The following is a 17,629-nucleotide window of genomic DNA, read 5'->3' as shown; positions in this document are numbered from 1 at the left end:
TGGGAGGCCAAAAGCTATCCTCCCAGCAAGCTCGCAACAGTGCAGCTAATATTAATTGAAAGTGATTTTAAGCTCCAGGAATTTGGGGCTTAAACTAAACCCTGAATTTGAGGATTAGGAGGAGACCACCTAATCATCTAAGTGTTTGTCTTCCCAGATAAGCCGTGACGAAATCCTGAGTGTTCTCTGCACCCACTGGCTGGTTAGCGAGTTGCTTAATGTGCCCTTTCAGAAGTGAGCAGATGAGGGAAATAACTGTGCACCATCTCAGTCTGATGTTGGTATAGTCACAGATAGCTCACTTCGTGCTGCCTGAGGAGCAGAAAAGTCCATAGATGGCTGGGGAAGAAATACCATGGGCACAGGAGCTCACACGTTTGAGGCAAGTACATCTGTAAGCAGCGCATGGCAAGGCCATGGTGTTTGCCAGGGCAAAGGAGCAAGCCCTATACATAGTAACAGCAAGGCTTTAATGGTCCTAGGACAGTGCAGTGTTACTACCTGCTTATTTATAGCTGCAAGTTTAGGGCGATGTGTGACTGCCTGTGTTTCTTTTGGAAGATGCAAGTAGAAGAGTCTTGGCTGAAAGGAGCATATTTCCTTCTGCTTATTACACTCAGTTGATCACTGTTGGTTTAAGTGAGGTTTAAACATCATAAAATGTACCCCCATCTTGTGGTCCCCCACCTGCTGTTTGCCCTTTCTTTCTCTGGTGAAGGTTATTTTATCAGTTCTGCCTATATATGGCACAAGCTTCTTGAGCTGGCCTCCATGCTCTTTCCTGTTGTTTGCCCATCTTCTTTTCAGCTTACCTTCCCTGTGTGCCTTACCCAGCTGTTTTAAACATACATAGCAATATTGCAAAGAGTCCTTCCAGCATAAATTAATTTGTTGTTGTTGTGATGTTTAATAGCTGCAAAATTAGTCTTCAGCACATGTGGTCTTCTGCTGGAAGAGTTGTGCAGACTGTGATTCAGGAGAGCAGCATTAGGGGCATATGCACTGTTGACCTAAGGGGGATTTAGGCACCTCCCTGAGAAGAAACAGGCCCTTAAGTGCTTTGCAGATCCAGGAGCAAAGTGTGCCTAGGTTGAAGTTTACATCAGGAAAACTGTTAACAATTAATTTAAGCACATTATCCTTTGGGGATGTACTCCACCATGTCCCATAGCCTCAGTGATGTGGGAGGTTGTGTTTTTCATGAAGTGTCACAGAATGAGGACAGTTCTGCATTTCACTGGTAGGGAAAAAAGTGGTCCTGACACACAGTTCATGCCTCAGTTTGTTTAAAAACTGCTTTTGTAGTCCTTCATAGAATCATAGAATGGTTTGGGTTGGAAGGAGCCTTCAGAGGTCATCTTGTCCAACCTCCCTGCAGTGAGCACAGATGTCTTCAGCTAGTTATTCAGAGTCCTGTTCAGCCTGACCATGAATGTTTCTAGGAATGGGGCCTCCACAACCTCTCTGGGCAATTTGTTCCAGCACTTCACCACCCTCATCGTAAAAAATTTCCTTATATGCAGTCTAAATCTACCCTCCTTTAGTGTAAACCATTACCCCGTGTCCTGTTAGAATAGGCCTTGCTAAAAAGATTGTCCCCATCTTTCCTATAGTCCCCCTTTAAGTACTGAAAGGCTACAATAAGGTCTCCCCGCTGCATTCTCTTCTCCAGTCTGAACAACCCCAGCTCTTTCAGCCTGTCCTCGTAGGAGAGGTGCTCCAACCCTTGCATCATTTTTGTGGCCCTTCTCTGGACCTGCTGCAACAGTTCCATGTCCCTTCTGTGTTGGGGACCCCAGAGCTGAAGGCTGTACTCCAGCTGGGGTCTCAGAAGAACAGAGTAGAGCAGAAGAATCACCTCCCTTGACCTCCTGGCCATGCTGCTGGTGATGCAGCCCAGGATACAGTTGGCCTTCTGGGCTGCAAGCACCCATTATTGGCTCATGTCCAGCTTTTCATCCACCAGTACCGCCAAGTCCTCCTCCGCAGGGCTGCTCTCAGTCCCTTCATCCCCCCAGCCTGTATTGATACTGGGGGTTGCCCTGACCCAGGTGCAGGACCTTGCACTTGGCCTTGTGGAACCTCGTGAAGTTCTCACAGGCCTACCTCACCAGCTTGTCCAGGTCTCTTTGGATGGCAACAGTTCAGTTGTTTTGAGTAAGTGTTGTCAGATTTGGCTGCTAAGCACAAAGCACTGTGTTTCCAGTTGTCTTCATACAAGTTACATGATCTATTTGTTGGCGTTCCTGATGGAGTTGAAAAGCCTGCTTAAAGATCAAGTACACTCCTTGTTAGGTCTTGATGTTCTAGGCCTTGCTAGGTCTCTAGTCTGTTTTCAACAGTTTACAAAATGTGGGCCAGAGAAAGGCCAAGGAAAGAATACATATCATGGGTCTCTGCTATGGGTTGTTCAGAAGTTGAAAGTTTGACAGAACAAAATGACCTAACATGGTCTTTGCTTGAACATAGGTATAGGATCTGCAGAGACCCCTCATCAGCATGTCTCTGCTGTTCTTCATTTTGCCAGAGAGTTGAACAAGTAAGAAATATTAATCACAGCTTACTGATTTTGATTTCAAAATAGATTTTATTTTTTAATGTTCTTAGTAGCAATTAGGGAAGTTTCTTGGCCTGTTGCAGCTGCTGTGCTTTTATATGGCTCATAGTATTATAAAAAGGCAGAGGGATTATGGGGCTTTGGTGACTTTAATAAAATCTATTTTTGCTGTTAGAATCATTGATGTGGTATATGGTTTGAATTAAAGTTCTTATTATCACATTAAGATTCAACAAGGAGTTAATTATGTGTAGGGAGGTAATTGAATGCTAATACTACAACACTGCAGTGAAAAATGAGGCAGTATTCCCATACTAAACTCTAGTTTTCTCCTTGTTGTAAGTACCATGCCTATGAACGTGCATTAGAGTATACTTCTGACTCAGGCAGAAAGCTTTCATGTTTGGCAATGCTGCTTCTCTTGGTAGTAACACGCTGGTCCATCGTTTTCTAAACATTCCTGTGGTGGGACAACCCTATTAAAATGTAGAGGTACTTATCTTTGCACTCACCTGACATGAAAAGAAAATAGTGTGTTAAAACTTGGCAGCTGTAAATGGCTGGAAATCAACTCATAGACTTGAAAGCTAGCTTTGATTAGAAATAGCAAGATTGAAATGATTGAATAATGCCTGTTTTGCTTGTTGCATGTGATTTTTGTTAATTTTGGGAAGGTCTGTTGGACTGTGAGTCATGGAACATGTGGATATTTTACTTTCTAATAATTCTGTTGGTGCTGATTAATTGTTTTGTTAAGTAATACAAGGGTTGAGGCAGGAAGACAGATCATCCCCACCAGCTTTTTGGCTTGAGAGAGATCTTGCGTACTGTACCATAAATATTACATACCCATTAGACAATTTGAGCTCAGCTTATTTCTCCTTCAGCATTTATTTACCTCACTTTTTGGAAGTATGAATGCACAGTGTACAGATGTCCCCTGCATATGTGGTAGTAAAACTTCATGATATTTCAGTGGCAAACCATGATTTACAGTAACAAAATGAGAACATGCAGGGTGGGCTCACAGAAGTTGGAGAGATATGAACTGGAGCTGCCTCTGTTTTTGAAGGAGTTGGGCTCTCTTATCCCCAAATATGCGATCTGACCTGCTTTTCAAAATAAATGTGCTTTCCTTTGTTAGGGAAACCTCAACAGTAAATATAGTTGGTAGAGCCATGTGCATCTTCTGTCCATTTGCTTATGAGTGTCAGATAAGGCTTCTGCAGGCAGAGAAATGTCATCTCTGAATACAGTAGGTTAACCTTGCTGGTTTGAGATACCACATTAAAACCAGGAGCTTCTCTTGCTCTTAAATACGGCAATACATGTGATGCATCCTGACTTCAGTGAGGCTTTAAATACTGTGAGCGAAATTGGAAATGTGCTCTGTAGGAAAGATGCAGGCAGATGGGAAAGAGCCCAGAGGGGAGTGACAAGAATTAGGAGGTTTAGCAAACATAAGCTGTAATGGAAGATAGAAGGAATTGATTTATTTAGCCTAAAAATACAGAAGGAAACACAAACCACCCAATATATAAAAGGTTACTTTAAAAGCCATGACAATCATTTTTTCTCCATGACCACTGAGAAATGCAAGAGACATCAGGCAGGGGTTTAAGCTCAGTAGTAGATAAACATTTGAATTTTTAGGGAAAATGAAATGGCAAAATGAAAGATAGGCTGTTGAGAAAACCTGCAGGATTGGAGTTTGGAGAACAGGTTAGACAGAAATCTGTTGAAGTGGTTTGGATACATGCCATCAGGTGATGCAATTAGGTGATATTGTGAAATATCTTCCTTTTGTGGTGGTTGATACCATGTGAAACTTTCAGGAGGCTAATCTTGTGTAGTTTCACAATGCTATTTCACATTCTGATCAAGGAACCATTGAATTTTTGTGAGTGAGTGAAGGATCCGTCCCTGGCCAGCCTGATCTTGCATGGCGTACAAAACCTCCTTTTCCTTGGCCAGTCCCTTCCAAGGAAGCACAAGCCATATCCCAAAGCTGACCTGTCTCATGCTACTGGTGGGACTGATGTGCAGCAGCCACGCTCGGCTGGCACTGACACTTTCCAGGAGAAAAGATGTGCTGCTTTCTGGAAAATGAAGGCAGAACTCATTTTGAGTCTTTTCCACGTCCTCTCCCACTTATGAGGGGTGGTTTTGGGAAGAGGTGATGCAGAAGGTGAGGTGATGGACACATTAAAATCAGAGTGGACAGTAAAGGCCATAACAGGCACACAGTCGTTTTGGGACTCATAAATGATGGGCGCATCTTAAATGTTGAACATGAGTATTTCCAGGCCTGTAATTGGATTTTAAGTTAGTTTTTCACCCAACATTGTCTGGGGTATCTTGCTCTAATCTGCAGCATCTTGAGCATCAAAACTATTTTTATACATCCTTGATGGAATATATTTAGTTATTGGTGCCTCTTTTTGCTAACACGGAGGAGACATGCTTATTTATCTGCTCTTTTTCCAAGGAAACTTAGAGGTGATAAATGCTTAAAAACCCAGCCTCCACTATGGATTTAAACGGCATATAAAATTTTTAAACCATTTATGATTGTCTTTTATTCTGATGTATATGATTCTATTCTCAGTGTTACTCTCAGGTAAATTTGTTTGGAGAATCCAGACAAAATCCATGCTTATGCATCTGAGGACTGGAAACTCAGTAAGTGAACAGGCTACTGTATTCTTTGTGAAATAATAATAATTCTTTCTACTATTCAAAAGTAATGGCTAACCAATTAAAAGATGCTACAAAATACGTAAATCAGATTTAAGGCTCCTTCTGCAAGCATACTACTTCCCATGTGTGTCGTAGTACATATGTCATATTTAATAATACTCAAACTACTATGTCCTTTAAAATGTACATTTTACCCACACTTGCTGAAATTTGCCATGTAGCAAGAACTATAACTTCATTCTCTCAGGTCTTAAATCTTACGCCGTGTTCAAATTTGAGAATTAACGCAAATAAAACAGACGTTGAGAGGAGCAAAATACAGACATTGAAAATATGTTCTTGCAATGGCATTTACATAATTGCAATCTTCCAAAAATCTAAAAATTTGAGCCTTGGATATTGGTAGGAGAATGAGAGCTTACTGTAGGGAATTCTTGCCATTTTGGAACAGGCATTAATATGTTTTTTCCCTTCATCAGACGCACAGCTCTGCAAATGGCAGATGCAGTTAGCCAGCAGTGTCCCTCTGTGTGAGTGTGCCACGTGCGACGTATGATGTTCCATGTGTTTGGAGGTGTTTCCCATGATGTCAGCCAGTGGGAACTTCCCAGGGTTACCTCGATCAACATTTCTTGCCACCATTTAATTTTGTTTACATTTGGCTTAATGGTGTATTTTCATTTGCACGATATCTTCTATTTAGTTCCAGTTTTCCTCTTCTCTTAATTGTAAACAACAAACCCAGATGGACTTTTTCTTCCACTGCTTTCCCCTGTTGTTCCATCCTTTGTAAATCTCAGGTTTGAACAAGAGGGAAAGAATATCTTACGTGTATCCTGCAAAATTCCCCACTATAACTGGGTTAGTAGGACACTCTCCTTGTCCTAACATCTAGGAGGATCTCAGTGTACTTTATGGAACTGCTTGGATGTAATAAGAAATGTGTAATAAACACCATCAACGTGCTGTTGGTGTTTGCAGATGGAGGGAACTGAATGTTCTTTTTAACACCTCCTCAAAGTGGCTGTTTGATAGTCACCACCTTTAGAGTAAGCCCAGCCTAAAATATAACCCAAACCTTAGTATTAAGGCAGTGAGGTAGCATATGTGAGCATGGGGAGTCTTCGGTCTTGTTTGGTTTTGACAGTGCAGGAAGATCTCAGGAGACTTCATTTGCATGTGCTTGACATGGAGGCATCTCTCAGGGAACTGATTATACAAAGGGTGGGTGTAGAGCATGTTCCAGAAACAGGCTGAAAAGGTTCAGTTTTGCCTTTAGAAAACAAGCTTTAGAAGTCAATACAGCTGCTGACATTTTAGACCCAGCTATTTAAAAAACCACAAAACAGGGCACATCTCATTGTCTAGATATGTTCTCTAGTATATGTTTGAAAGGCATAAAAGTCTTCAAAACCATCCCAATAAAAAGCTTCACAAAAATCATAGTAGCAATAACCTGCTTGCCATTCCAGCAAAGTGCCTTCTTGAAGCAAAAACTAATGGATACATGCCCTGCTGCAGATGGGCTGCGTAATGCACCAAGTTACTTTTCAGACTGTAAATGGTCTACACCATTTATTCCTGGCTATAAATGTTTTACAGTTTTCATGCAATACTGTTGTTTCCATGTTATTACACTTGGTGGAAAACTGCCTTCAGGAGACATGCATGAAAAACTTGAGGGCATGACTAATATATAAGTTTACTATAAATAACTATTTCTGTAAAAGCTTGCTGAGCGAGAGAGAGAATAATTAATGACACAGGTTTAATAAGCAGAACGTTAATTTTTGAGCCAGGTTTAGTTATGCAGTGTGGCTGGACTATCCAGAAGAGTGACATACCTGCAAAAGAGCAAGGTTAGTTGTGCTTTTTGTTGCCGAGTGCCCTAAAACCTCTGAATTTTCCTCAAGAGTCAGTCTAGTCTTGTAAGGTATCAGTAATGCAGTTTTTAACTTCTATCCATCTATTTTTTATTTGCTAGATAAAATTTTCAACCACTCTGATGTACCAAAGCCATTAAAGATCTGGTGTACTAATGAGAGTTGGAAAGGAAGTTTCCTTTCTCTCCATAGCATTTTATTTGCAGTATTTCTGGATGTCTTTCAGTATAAGCAAGTATTCTTCATGCCTTCAAGCAATCCCATATCACCTTAATTTCTGGTGTATATAACTGTGAGGGACAGTTCTCAGCCTCTTGCAACGTTGTTCATAGCGAGGTTGTTCCTCAGCTTCATTTTGCAAATTGCTCCTTGCTGGAAATCTTACAGATGTGTCCCTTCCTCTGCTTTCTGCTCATGTTCCCACTTGAAATGAAACTTCATGCAGTGCTATGGATACAGGTGTTTTGGCTTTATATATGTCTGTGATGTTCATTTTCTTATCCTGGCTGACCTTTTGGAGTACCATGGAGGCTGAAGGAATCAGAAAACCCTGATGTTTAGGGCAGTGTAAACCTCGTATTTCAGAACGGAGGCATTTTTCTGGTGATTGCACTCCTCATTTTCTGGAGGGGACACCTTGAAATTTAGCAATTTATCTGCAGCAAAGAACTTTGAGATAGAAATAAACATTTTTTCTGGACCTTGGTGTCTCAAAGCGTATAGAAAGGAGAGGATTCAAATGTCTAATCTCTGGAACAGGATGGCAAAGTGCAGGTAGGAGTTTCCCTAGAGGATTTCTTGGTCATACCTATTTATCATTTATGTTCTTTTTTTGTAATTTCATCTGTTTACTTGCCTTAATTTCCTGTCTTCATGTCAGCTGTTCCCATGTCTACATTTCAGTTCATCTGCAGCCTTCCTGGTATTTCGTTACTTGACAGAATTAATTGGAATTACCGTAACCAATTAGTCCAGACTTTCTAATATTGACTGGGAGGGAGAAGGAGTTGAAAAGCTGATGGGGATGTTTAAAAAGTTGTAGGTATTAGATTTAGTAAATATTAATGCCCTTTGAAAACCCTTTAGTGGTGGGAATTGCCTTTCTGGTTTTTTTCACTGCTCTTTAATGACATTCTCCATCAAAGCTCAAAGACCAGTAACTTTGGCTGAGGGTAAACTATATTTAGAGACTGCAGGAGAAGTCCTGCAACTCGCTCCAGAGAGCTTTTTCCTTCCTGTTCCTTTTTATTTTGCCTTTTTTTTTTTTTCCAACTTCACACTTCTGGTTGGATTTTTCAGATTTTTTTGAGATCCTGCAGCCCAATTTGAGTTTAATGGGCATGTTAGAAGTTCTAATAATCAGCCCCCTGATTCTAATTTCTCAAAGGCATTTAAAAGGCAACTAGTAATTAGTTACTGCACCAGTTCATCTTATTTTCAGCCAAATATGCAAACAGCTATTCCAAGAAAAAAAGCAGACCAGGGGGCAACCTGAAGAGAAGGAAGCAGGTAACCTCTGAGGGAGCTCAATATTGCAGAGCCAGTGGGGCAAGAACTGAAATGGGGCCAAACCTGCAGATAGAGCAAGTTTGTTACCCTGCCTCCAGCCAGTGCCGCCCTCTGTGAGGAGACTGCTTCCTCCCTTGGAGGGTTAAATTAGGCTCAGTTTAAACCACTCCCAGAGTTTGTAGCATGTTCTCAGCTAGTCTCTCTTTTCTTTTTATTTTTTTTTCTTGGTCTCCGTGATTTACCCAGCTCCTTGTAATCCATACTCTTCTGTAGTGTCATTTCATTCTTCTTACTCACACCTGCCCTGAATTTCTGTGTTGGCTTCTTTAGTGGATTGTCCGGGTCTGGTGAAGGATCTCCATGTAGGTTGTATTTATTTTGTACAAGCACAATAAGCATTTCTCTTCCGTGTTTTGAAGGCCTGGCTGAAAGCCACCTTGCACTCAACTGAGTCTCGTGTTAACCTTAAGCCAGGTCTTGCTGAACAAGATGTATAGGTGTATGCATGCATGTATGTGTGACTGGTAAATAAATGCTAAAACCAGTATTATCTGATTTCTCAGATTGCAGAATATGGATTTCTGTTGGGCTGTAGAAAGCTGCTCAGCATTTCTTCCTTTCTCTTTTTTCACCTGCTTTTATCCCATTTTGAGTAATTTTTGCGTCGAGGGAGGTTGTGCTTTCTGAATCCTGCTCTCCCATATTGCATTTCAGGACCTGGAGTCACTACAGCAAAATCTCCCAGTAATAGCCAGGAAGGAGGAACTTCGTTAAGTGGCTCATTTCAGGGTGGGGCCTGCCCTCTGGAACGAATTTGAGAAAATGGTGGACCTCTGATGAAAGCACAGGAATTTCCTCTGCTGAACTTGAGTTATACTCCTGGCGTCAGTGCAGATTCACGGTGTGATCTTGGCTGGGTTTGCAGAATCTGTTGGTTTTCTTTTTTTCTCAAAATAAATGCCAGGCAGTGTGTCTGCTTCTGCCTTCCCTTTGCATGCTTAAATGGCAACATTTTGGGCCTGAAGCCTTCAGACTTCAGTGTCTTCCACTGTTACTTGGGGATAAAACTCAACAAACCTACTCAAAATTCTTTTTCCACTATCCGATTTATTTAAAAAGATACTTTATCACAGAATTACAGACTGGTTGAGGTTGGAAGGGACCTCTGAATATCATCTGGTCTAACCCCTCAGCTCAAGCAGGGCCACCTAAAGCTAGCTGCCCAGGCCCAAGTCCAGGCATCTTTCAGATATCTCCAAGGATGGAGATACTTATGGGGTAAGGCATCATGGGCAAATCCCTCATGCTTAGTTGAGGAAATTTTGGCCTGACATAGCAATAATATTTATTAAAGTATAATCTATATGGCTCTGGAAAGCAGTTTGAAAGACACTGTGGTATCCTTTGAAGAAAAGTGTCAGCTTGATACAAATCAGGAATATTATTTTATAAATACTTGAATAGCTGTAAACTACCAACAGTGGGCATCTGCTATCGACCTCCTAACCACGATGACGAAGCTAACGAAGCTGACGAAGAGATAATTGGGGCACTAAAGGAAGCCTCTGGACAACAGAACCTGGTCCTGATGGGTGACTTCAACTACCCAGACATCTGCTGGAAGAACAATACGGCAGCTCGCATGTCATCCACCAAGTTCCTGGAATGCATAAAGGACTGTTTCCTCATACAAATGTTAGATGTGCCAACCAGGAATGAGGCACTGCTGGACTTGGTATTCACAAACCGAGAAAGCCTGCTTTGTAGTATCTTGGTTAGTGATAGCCTTGGCTGCAGTGACCACAATATTGTGGAGTTCGGGATCCTGCTGAGCATGCTGAAGGTCAGCTCTAAGACAAGGGATCTGGATTTTAGAAGAGCAAACTTCAGCTCACTCAGGGCTCAGTTGGGAGGGATCCGATGGGAAGCGTCCATGGAAGACAAAGGAGCCAGTGGGTGCTGGGAATTCTTCAAGAACTCTCTCTTGGAAGCACAAAGCCAGTTTATCCCCTACAAAGGAAAGGGAAGTAAGCAGAGCAAGAGGCCCCCTTGGCTCAACCATGACTTCCTGGGTCTACTCATATCCAAGAAATGCATACCAGAGACGGAGAAGTGGAGGATTATCTGTCGAGAGCTACAAGGGCATTGCCAGAGTGTGCAGAGATGCAGTTAGAAAAGCAAAAGCCCAGCTTGAACTGAAACTGGCTGTAGATGTCAAAAATAACAAGAAAGGTTTCTTCAGGTATGTCAACCATAAGCAGAAACAGAAGGAAAACACAGGCCCACTGTTAAATGGAAATGGAGACTCGATCACCAATGATGCAGAAAAGGCTGAGGTCCTCAACACCTGCTTCACCTCTGTCTTTACCAGCACTGGAGAGTCCCAGGCTTTGGGAACAAAATTGCTGGTTGATCCAAACACCGACCCACCATCAGTGAAGGAAGAGTTAGTACATGAATTACTACAGGAGCTTGACCCCCACAAATCAATGGGCCCTGACGCCATCCACCCGAGGGTGTTGAGAGAGCTGGCTGACATCATTGCAAGGCCACTCTCCATAATCTTCGAGAAGTCGAGGAGAAGGGGGGATGTCCCAGAGGACTGGAGGAAGGCAAATGTTACCCCTATCTACAAGAAGGGCTTGCGGGAGGATTGGGGTAACTATAGGCCCTTACTTCAATCCCTGGGAAAGTTATGGAACGAATCCTCCTGGGGGCCATCACAAGTCAAATGAAGCACGTGATTGGGAAAAGCCAACATGGCTTCACTAAAGGCAGATCGAGCTTGACAAACCTGGTGGCTTTCTATGACAAAGTGACTTGCCTGGTTGACATGGGGCAGGTGGTGGACATTGTCTACCTGGACTTCTCCAAGGTCTTTGATACGGTCCCCCACAGTCTCCTCCTGGAGGAATTAATGCGTTATGGCCCAGACAAGTGGTCTGTGCAGTGGGTGGGGAACTGGCTGACAGGCCGCACCCAAAGGGTGGTGGTAAATAGCTCCTTTTCCAAGTGGCAACCTGTCACTAGTGGGGTCCCCCAGGGATGGATATTGGGCTGAATGTTATTCAACATCTTTATAAGCGATCTGGATAACGGCATCAAGCGTAGCCTGATGAAGTTTGCGGATGACACCAAGTTGAGTGGGGAAGTAGACACTCCAGAAGGGAGAGCTGCTCCGCAGGGAGATCTGGATAGGCTGGAAGAATGGGCCAACAAGAACCTTATGAAGTTCAACAAGGAGAAGTGTAAGGTCTTGCACCTGGGAAAACATAATTCGGGAGTGCAGCACAGACTGGGATCCACCTGGCTGGAGAGCAGCTCTGTGAAGAGGGACCTGGGGTTCTGGTGGACAGGAAGCTCAACATGAGTGAACAGTGTGCTGCTGCAGCCAAAAAGGCCAACAGGGTGCTGGGTTGAATCAAAAAGGGCATCACCAGCAGAGGTAAAGAAGTCATCATCCTGCTCTACTCGGCGCTTGTCAGGCCACACCTGGAGTACTGTGTACAGTTCTGGTCCTTGCTATACAGAAGGGATGTGGACAGGCTGGAAGGGGTCCAGAGAAGGGCCACCAAGATGCTCAAAGGACTGGGAAGCCTGCCGTATGAGGATAGGCTGGGAGAACTGGGTTTGTTCAGCCTTGAGAAAAGGAGGCTCAGAGGGGATCTCCTCCCCATGTCCCAGTACTTAAGGGACAGCTACAAAGAAGATGGAGATTCCCTTTTTACATGGAGTCCCATGGAGAGGACAAGGGGGAATGGACACAAGTTGCTCTCAGGGAGATTCCGATTGGACATGAGAGGGAAATTTTTCACAGTGAGGACAGTCAACCATTGGAATAATCTCCCCAGGGAAGTGATTGACTCGGCCACGTTGGACACCTTCAAGATTCAGCTGGACAGGGTGCTGGGCCATCTTGTCTAGACTGTGCTCTTCCTGGAAAGGTTGGACTAGATGATCCCTGAGGTCCCTTCCAACCTGGGATTCGGTGATTCTGTAATATTGAGTAAAATGTGATCACTGTCTGAAGAGACCCTTGATGTTTCTATCAACTTCGATATATTTTAGTAGCAAATCTACAGAGACAAACCTACCATAAAATTAATACTAATTTAGGGGAGTGTGCTACCTTCAAACATTGGTGGCTCCAAGATACAGTTGCAAGTTGGAGAATTCAGCCTTTTCCAAATTAAACAAAAAACAGCCTTGAAACTAAGAACCCCATTTTATTTACAGTAAGTTTTACTGGTGGTTTTTTGTGTTTTTTTTTTTTTCCCCATTTGGTTATGTATTTGTTTAATTATTGTAACTTTAGAGGAAAAACAATTAACGACCAAAATGTGACTGGAAGTTAATGAAAATTAACCATTAGATTAGGCAGTACCATTGCTTCTATCATCTTTAATTGATTTTTTTCCTGGCCAATTTAATCAACTAAAAATGCATAAAATAATGTATAGTCTTTTCATAAAATATGTTAGTGCTTACGGAAGCATCTCTTAAAAATCAGCCATTCTCTAGTAAGCCGTGTTAAGGGAGTTGAGAAGGAGTATTAGCAGCTTACCTGAGTCCATCTGTAGCGGTTTTATGAGGAAAAGCAAAATACTTCAAATGAAGTTCACATGTCTCTAGAAATGGGTTTGTAAGAAAGGAGGCATCAAGGGAAATGTTGACAGATATTTAATTATAATGGCAGTAGTGACTGTTGCTGTGTTAATAGCATCTGGCAGCAGAGTTACTGCCATCTGTTAGTGCCCTAAAATTCTGATATGGTGCATCCTTTATGGAGGAATTAACAATAATTAACAAATCTATCAAATGAAATCACCTTGATTGGATGACAGGTTTACCTTGATAATGATTAATTGCAAAATAATGGGGAGTAAAATGTCCACTATTTGCCTTTTTATTATAGACCAGCTAATGCCGTTATCCGAGTACAGTAAACCCTGGAGGGTTTACTTTTAAGCTTATGGTGTGAGACATCATTTAGTGCATCTCCTTTAAATAATCCTCATAAACATAGCTAGATTAAAAACAAACTTTCGCATCTTAATTTCTATTTGCAAAAGATTAGGATTCTAAAATGAGTTGCAGTTCTGCTGACGCACAGTAACTTTTTTAATGTTAAATAAGGGAGAAAATGAGGTTAGGCTGACAGAAGTGACCCTTCAACCAAAGTCAAGTCTGCCTGGGAAAGCAATCTGACTATGTTAAAGCATTCCGGTTTCTTTGTAATCTTGATATTAGAATCCAAACTATTTGTTTCTGATGAATCAGTTTGTCTTCAAAGTGAAGAAAAAAATATTCTATTTGTTTGTATTTGGAATAATTATTTTTAATATCTATTTTTATCAAAGCCAATATTTTGGTCAGTGTAATGAAATATCACTGCTGTAAATAATAGCTATAAACAAAGCAATGAGTCAGTTCGAGGCCTGGTTGGGTTTTATTTTTCTCTTAACTCCTCTTTTTTCTGTTCATTCCTGCTGAGCAACAGATGGAGAAGGTGGCATACTCTGATTAAATAGAAGAATTGTAAGTAATAGGTAATTGAGGTGTGTTAATTACCAGGAGCAACAGGAGGCAAAGAGTAAATTTTGGGATCTTAAATTCAAGTAAACTGGGATTTTATTTCCATCTTCCTGTGTGAGTCAGTTAATATCCTAAATATTGCTGTGGGACCCACAGAGAGAAGGCAACATATATTTTCCTTGTGTCTTTCTATTTGTTTCTAAGTGACAGAATTTTCTTTAGGCTGGGATTTGTGCTGATTCCAGCTACTGATAGAGCTGCACTGATGCCAAACCACAAGTGGAAGTGTGGAAAGCGGGGTTTGCACCACTGTGATTTATCACAGCTACCGACGCAGGAGCTTCCCTTCCCTTTTAATTGAGGCAATGGATATGCAGCAGGTTTTTTGTGGGAAAAGGTCCGTGCCTCCAGGATGATGGTACGCAGAGACAGAAGATAGCCCCAAAATCACCTTGTGTTGTAGTAGGTGGGCAGGAAGCATTATGGCCTCAGAACTTGCCTCCCACTGCACTGTTAAGATGTGCCATTCCAGATGTGCAGTGCGGACCATTCCCGGTTTCTGCCTCTGTTGTTGTGGCAAACAAACTGGTGGAGCAGATTTGAGGATAAAGGCTCACCTGGTGCATGAGGTTGGGAATTAGCTGATTTCTGGTTTTGGTGTCTTCTCCATGAGACCTATCCCTCTATTTTGCTTGACAGCTGTATGAGTCATACATCAACTCATAGGAGTTGAATGACCATATACATGCAAGCCCTCAACACACGCAACATGCATGTATATGGTCATCCCCAGTTAACACTGTTAAAATTAGAAGATGCTTTGAAAGCAAGTGGTTTTGTCTTCTGTTCTGCTGCTTTGACTTGACATCATGGGATCATGGGTAGGCAGTGGCAGGTGGGATGTAACAAACGCACAGAGACATTTTTAAGGCTTGGCAGGAAGGCTTGTTTCTCACTGTTATTTTCATGCAAGGCACCATTTTCTGTTTAGGAGGATTAGAAGATATGCATTAAACAGTGTTAAATATGCTGAGGCAGTTGATGTTTACAGCCCTTGTAGAATTATTCATTAAAATATTAACTGCTAGACAGCCTCTTTTTTTAAAAATTCAGTGATTTAGTAGCCCTCTTAAAAACCATGTTGTGTGATTCAGACATTCAAAGACTAAATAAGACAAAACAAAACCACCAAAATTACCCACAAAAGCACTAATTCTTGGGTTTACATTTCTTAAATTGTCATGGGCATGACGTGCCTAAGAATTGAGACGAATTTGTGGAGCGGGTGAGCTCTAAGATTTGACTCAGCCAGCTCTCTCCCATCTCCCTAACATGCAGTACTGGGAAGATCTGAAAGGGGCCATATCCTTCTCCAGGTCTTTGCAGACAATGGATGAATGTGTGCACTAAGCTTTGGTTTACAGAAGCTTTTGGAATGAGGACAAGATGTTACCTTGAAGTGCTGGCTCTCAACTAAACTCTTCTCCCTCCCCATGGCTTTTAAGATGTTTTTAATGGTTCTGCTTCTCTGTGGAGGACATGGTTGCATTCTTGTCTAAAACATATTCTGGTTTGCTTCCTTAGGTCCCTTGTGTCCAATTTTACGGCTGAGCAGGACAAGCCTGCCATTGCTGCTCTTTTCACTGGCACGTATAATGTATACTTTCTCCCATATATGGTTTTCCACATGATGCTAATGTTTCTCACCTCTGTTCTGAGCAAACCTACAGGTCTGGCGTGACTCTGGGGCTCTGCCTTTTCAGTGCTTTGCCTTGGTCAGTTAAAGGTGCCAGTTGGTGTTATTATTGATATGATTCTATGAGTAGCCAAGATGCAGCAGCACACTTCCTTTTTCATGGACCACTGGATAGTTATTAGCCTGTGCAGTGTTTGATCGCTATGCGTCCCGGATGGATTTTGCTTGGTGACCTGGAGGCAAGCCCCCAGGCCACCAAGCCCGTGACATTTAATAAGTGCCTGTTCAGGGTCATTGCATCAATTGTATTGCTTTTAATTTCATTTTTGATTAGCTTTCCTCATTTAGTTGTAGAGGTAGAAGAGCCTGAACCCAGCACAGTGTGACACTGTGATGACAAATGCCTGTCGCGCCTTGTGTGCTTCATAGATACTGATGGTACCTCTGTTGTCTTTTTTGTGTGTTTCAGGAAAAAAGTGCCAGTTCAAATGTAAGACTTAAATCTAATAAAGAGATCCCAGGATTAGTACATCAACCCAGAGCAAAGTAAGTTCAATTTTCCTTTTTTTTTTTTTTTTGTAAATTGCAATACAAACAAACACAGGATTAAGGAGTATCTGTGAGATTCTCAATTACAGGCTAGCAAAAACCAACCGGTGGTTCCAGCAGCCCTAAAACCATGCTCAATTTAAATAAAAAAGGTAAGGTCACCTGTGCCCCGATACCAGTGACACAGCCATTGCCTGCATCCCTGCAGCATCTTCTCCTTTGCATGGCTAAGATGCAGGACTTAAAAATGTATGAGATGCATCTTGCCATGCCTTATAGGAGTGCCATACTGTGTTATTTCTCAGCTTTCCATACAACTTACACATAAACAAAATTATATATGCCCTAGTGTTCCTAAATACTATTGGTTACATTTCAAGTGAAGTATTTGCTAGCTCTTGGCTTAGGTTAGCAGCTGTACTGCCTGGGATTAGGAATGGTAAACTTCCATTTAAAACAGTCAAGTTGTTTCTTAAAATGAGAGATTTTCTGTAGCTGAGAGTTTCTCCATCCTTTGCTCACAGTTCTGTGGTGTACCCTGGCTGAGATCAGTCACCATTACATATGTCATGAAAAATTTAACTCCTGTGACAGCTGGTTATTGATATTACTAACTCATTTCTTATCTCAATCACCGTTACATTTTAATCACTAATTGGCTTGAAAATAACAGATTACATGGAGCCATATATCGGGTTCATAATGAAGAAGTGATAAAGCTTTACTGTTGGATTTTGAACAATAGCGGAAATGCTGTTCTTTATGCCATGCCTTCAGGGCACTTATTAACTTAAACTTGCTGCATACTAAGTACTTTGTACATGGTTTCAAGTCTGAAAACTTCAGTAATTTCCTAATCAACTGACAGTATAATTCAGCCTCCTTTCAAAAGGAAAAATCGAGTGCTTCAGATGTAATTGCAAAGAAGTTCACAGTAGGGAGGTGGAGATAAAATCACCCTTCAGCAAAGCTACACTGCATTATTGTGGCTTGGTCCTTCACAGCAGTGTTGGAGATGTGTTTAAGATGCTCTAAAAGGAGGCTAATCAGCCTGGGCTAAAAAAGGGATATTTCTTCTGATGGGTCGTGACGTCTCAGAGAGTTACAGAATGTAACATTAGGTTGTTGGGTAGAACCTCTGCTGTTTGCCCAACCCTCTGCTTTTACCCAGTGTACCATTGGATTTCTGTTTATAAAGTG

The 17,629-nt window shown here is 41.9% G+C and overlaps 1 protein-coding gene across 2 annotated transcripts in view; it reads left to right on the top strand.

The window, feature by feature from the left end:
• The window catches only part of C6H1orf21 (chromosome 6 C1orf21 homolog), a 130,689-nt gene that overhangs the window by 99,344 nt on the left and 13,716 nt on the right, over positions 1 to 17,629 (top strand). For both annotated transcript variants that reach the window (XM_075096782.1, XM_075096783.1), the window contains exon 4: positions 16,350 to 16,426. In XM_075096782.1, coding sequence (XP_074952883.1) covers positions 16,350 to 16,426 — 77 coding nt within the window. The remainder of the gene's footprint in view (positions 1 to 16,349; positions 16,427 to 17,629) is intronic.

This window comes from Phalacrocorax aristotelis, chromosome 6 (genome assembly GCF_949628215.1).
Source record: "Phalacrocorax aristotelis chromosome 6, bGulAri2.1, whole genome shotgun sequence".
In the NCBI taxonomy this organism is placed as follows: Eukaryota; Metazoa; Chordata; class Aves; order Suliformes; family Phalacrocoracidae; genus Phalacrocorax; species Phalacrocorax aristotelis.
The sequence above is the reverse complement of the archived record's forward strand: the minus strand, read 5'-3'. Positions and strand labels throughout refer to the sequence as shown.